The sequence below is a fragment of the Limulus polyphemus genome, unplaced genomic scaffold (genome assembly GCF_000517525.1).
Source record: "Limulus polyphemus unplaced genomic scaffold, Limulus_polyphemus-2.1.2 Scaffold437, whole genome shotgun sequence".
NCBI lineage: Eukaryota > Metazoa > Arthropoda > Merostomata > Xiphosura > Limulidae > Limulus > Limulus polyphemus.
In genome coordinates, this window is record NW_013666047.1 from 559,525 (window position 1) to 564,113 (window position 4,589).

At 33.1% G+C, this 4,589-nt stretch overlaps 1 protein-coding gene across 2 annotated transcripts in view; it reads right to left on the reverse strand.

The window, feature by feature from the left end:
• Nucleotides 1-1,510: 1,510 nt before the first annotated feature.
• LOC106458266 (prothoracicostatic peptide-like) overlaps nucleotides 1,511-4,589 on the reverse strand; it is a 17,930-nt gene continuing 14,851 nt past the window's right edge. For both annotated transcript variants that reach the window (XM_013917753.2, XM_022384412.1), the window contains exons 2-3: nucleotides 3,334-3,891; nucleotides 1,511-1,953 (exon numbers count right to left, since the gene is read on the reverse strand). In XM_013917753.2, coding sequence (XP_013773207.2) covers nucleotides 1,898-1,953; nucleotides 3,334-3,886 — 609 coding nt within the window. In that variant the 5' untranslated portion in view covers nucleotides 3,887-3,891 and the 3' untranslated portion in view covers nucleotides 1,511-1,897. The remainder of the gene's footprint in view (nucleotides 1,954-3,333; nucleotides 3,892-4,589) is intronic.

Consider the following 4,589-nt stretch of genomic DNA (forward strand, 5'->3'; position numbering starts at 1 on the left):
TTCCTTATTATTTTTCTGGAGATCTATAGTCAATGACATAAACATTTGTGCAAGTCTTACAAGTTGTATCACTACTTATTCTTAACTTTCCCTAAGTCTATTATTCAATTGTACTTTGTTTATATTTAATTGTCTTTCCCTTTACCAGAAGCCCCTCCTAGTGGCATAGTGATAAGTCTGCAGACTTATAACGCTAAAAACTGGGTATCGATACCTGTGTTGACACAGCACAGAAACCTTTATGTGTAGCTTTGTGCTTAACAAACAGACTATACTTGAAAATTACATCTGTTCTACGAATAGGAGAGTTAAGCCTTTATTGCAAAAGTACAACTGTTCTACGAACAGAAAAGTTAAGCTTATAACTTGGCTGTTAGTAAACTGTACAGCAAAGCGAGGAGTAGGTTTAGAACAGCAATTTGAAACCGTGTAAATCTGGAAGGGTCAAGTACAAGTTTGACCTCCTGTACTGATGTTTAGTTTTCATTGTTTAAATGTTGAACGCCACACAAAAGAGGGTGTTGATTTCACATAAAGTCAAGATATGAATTCAGTACCCCTATCAGGGCCATGTCCATTTATGCACTACGTTCATCATTCACACTGGTATACACTTCGCTATTTATTTCACACTGGTATACACTTCGCTATTTATAATCCCATATATTACAATGTCTTTTCATTATGTAGCCTATATTATACATATTTACACAAATACCCTATTAATACACCACAATAATGGTGAATTGGGCAATTCTAGCAATAGGTGGCTGATTACTAAACTTGTAATACATATTTATGGGTGAGGGATACTTAGACTCATTTCCATCGTGTATGATATAGCGATCTAGTGTGCGTAATAATTCATTTTTTTGTAAGTTTTTCTTGAAATAAGTGAATGATCTGTTTAGAAGTCTATCACAGAGTGGCTGTATGTTTGTATAGTTATGTAGAAAGCGGGAGTTTGTTTGAAACTGCAACTAAATCATATAACTGTTTGTTGAATTTCGCGCAACACTACGCAAGTGCTATCTACGCTAGCCGTTCCTAATTTCTCAGACATGCAACCAAACCAAGGTAAGTATTTGAAGTTTAACTTTTGATGACAAATACAGGGAGCATTATCTTTCAAACGATACCTCATTCGAAGCTGTGTATATTGTATCTGTATCAGATAGATAGAATGTTTACGTCCTCTTTAATAAGATATATGGCTTTATAATTGTATCTTGTTGATATAATTTTTAACTTTCATTTTAACAATATATATTGCCTTATTGTTGTATCTTGTTGATATAATATTAAATTTCCACTTTAACAATATATGTTGCTTTATTGTTGTATCTTGTTAATATAATTTTTAACTTTTCTGTCTCAAAAATTATCTTAGCTGATTTTATTTCTTAAATTTCTCTGACGTTTTAGTACTCTTTTTCTTGTAAAATAAAAAACATGAGAAAAATAAAGGTTTAAGTTTAGTTTTCTCGGAAACAAATACATCCAAAGCGAACAATGATTCACAATATTTATTTGTATTGATACATTCATTCTCAGTCCATATTTCATTCGTGACCTCCCGAAAAAAAATCCGTCATTGAGATTCTACATTTAACACTTCAATATATCCACGTAAATATAGCAAGTTCAGTAACAAAACTGGGCGCCGAGTCGATGGATTTCAATGACGTAGGTACTTCCCGTGCATCAAGTGTATAGAACATTAAACATGAACGGCTGGAAAACGAAAACTTTTGGGCCCATAAAAATACATATTTGAGATTCTAGCATATGTAACTTAATCCATAAAATTAGAGATTGCTGCTATATTAGGAATTTAATCACTTTCTTAAAAACAAAACAATGATTATAACTTTAACACCATCAGTCATTTCATCATTCACTCCTCCGATATTTCCTTGCCTGTAGACTCCTGGCGTCTACTTTTTAACGGTCCTAGATTCGAAAGAAAAATAACACGTAGTTAACATGTAATCTAATAATATTTTTCTAACTGTTTTTCTATCTAACTACCAATGAAAAGTAACCATTTATATTATTAGAACGTAAATAAATACTTATTTTTAGTGATGAAACTTAGTTGAATGGACGGCAACTGCCTGTTATAGAAACACAAGTGTAGAGAACGACTTTTCGAAAGTCTTCTGCCTTTCGTCATGTGTAATAAGACAAAGCTACGACAGAAATAATTCCAAGTCTTTCGCAATACAGAAAAACAAGTTAGTAGGTAATGATTCTCTTCTCTTTTATAAAGCATTAAAACTACAATAATAAAGTTATGGCTTTGATATATACTCATATAAACTAACAGCATATGTTAGTTGAAATATCCACGGGTGCTTTAATCCATTGTTAATGTTTAAATTTCATATTTATGTTTATGTTTAAGTAGTATCAACATCGAAAAACAAACATATTAGAATATTTATATTTCTTATTACTTGTAGACAAGGGTTGATTGTCCGCAGTACAAATAGTAGAATCAAGGTTCCCTTTGTGCTTTCAAGATATTATATGGATTACATCCTGTACTGTAACAAGGATGCTGTGCAAATTCATTCGAAATGAAAATGCAGACCTATAGATAAAATCAACACAGTACATCTGTAGTCTTTAAATTGAACGTGCAACGTTCTTGAATTCTTAAGTAATATTATGTACTAATAATATTTAGACTTCAAGAAATGCTTGATAGTTTCACTTTTATAGTTATGTTTTGTGGTTGAGCACCAATTATTAATATAAAGGCTATTTTATGTTCTATTAAGAAACCTTTTAGTATTGTATAAGTTTAACACCACTGTAAAATTGATTAATAGGGAAAGAAAAGCTCCAAGCAACAATGACGACAGTAGAATAACTGACAAGTTCCTTTTTTTTTACTCTACCTTATATAAAAGCTGTAGAGAAGGCTTAACGAGCTGACTCTATGGACATTCGGTATAGATTAATGCTTTAATTATTATTGTATTTGCTATAAAACATTGCTACTTTAGGCTAAGGAAATGGTGCATAGTTCACACGATAAATGCAGTGATATTGTTATTATTTGTTAATTAACAATCATTTTTCACTTAGATACAGCCAATACAGAAGACTCTTTGTCTACTTTTGGAAAATTTAAAACCGATGTTTAGGTTGGAAGAATTATATAAACCTCCAGTTTGAAGAGTATATATATATGTATTTCTCGTTTTTTTTACGAATGTTTAAATAACTCACTGAATGTTAAATAAATAAGTGATTAAAGTTTAAGTATGTTAAAAGCAAAAAATTAAAGGATTTTTTCAATGATAACACAATGCTGATTATTACCTTGCATTCCTGATATTTCCCACATGTTACTACTTGCTTCAACTGGGGGAATGGGCCAGATCCTATTCAGACTGTCAGTGTATGTGCCTCTTTTGCCCCACATTCCTGATAGGTTATTCCAGCCTCGTTTGCCCCACATTCCTGATAGGTTATTCCAGTCTCTTTTACCCCACATTCCTGATAGGTTATTCCAGTCTCTTTTACCCCACATTCCTGATAGATCATTCCAGTCTCTTTTTCCCCACATTCCTGATAGATCATTCCAGTCTCTTTTTCCCCACATTCCTGACAGATCATTCCAGCCTCGTTTGTTTACAGTTTCAGAAGGGTTGTTCCAGTTCCGTTTGCCCCACATTCCTGACAAGCCATTCCAGTCCCGCTTGCCCCACATTCCAGAAAGACTGTTCCATCCCTTCTTTTGGAGTTTTTGGTCTTCGATTCTTGGAATAACAACTTCTAAGTCTGGGCCATTTTCTGGAATATTTCTCTCTGCCAGAACGGCCAAGATACACATACAAAGGAAACAGCCAAATCCAATGGTTATAGCATGCATTATGTCTGGAAAATACAAAGTGATATTACACTCAGAAACGTATTGGATATCATGCAATAAAACTGAGAACTGTGATATAACATGAATTTTCTCTGAAATATTTGTTTAGTGTTACCACAGATTTATAGTGTTTCAGATTTCTAATAAAGCTTTTGTTTAATTTAGCATGCTTATACTGAATCATATTGTCCCAGATTGAAGAAAAAGGTTAGCGCAGAAGTCTAGTTATTTGATGTTTTAAATATAATTTACATCTTTATAGCAAATAACCTTTTCTCCTGATTATAATTTAATTTGACAGTTAATCTAGTCTCGCCTGTCTCGCATTTAATAAAAAAAAAGTAAATTTATTCTATGAAAACGTAGAAGACGTAACTACGTCTTTATTATAACTGTTTTGGATCTGCTTTTGATCGAAAACCTTAATCAAAGTATTGAATTTTGTTATTTTCTTATGAGATCTGGTCTTCATAATTACTCCCCCCCCCCCGATGAGTATGCTATCTTATAGCGTTAAAGGTTTGCTTGTTTGTAATCAAGCACAAAGCTACACAATGGGCTATCTGTGCTCTGCCCACCACGGGTATCAAAACCTGGATTCTAGCGTTGTAAGTCCGCATACGTACCGCTGTGCCACTATAGCGTTAAAATCGCGTTTCGAAATCTGCAGTGAATGGAGCACAAAACTCCATTGTTTGACTTG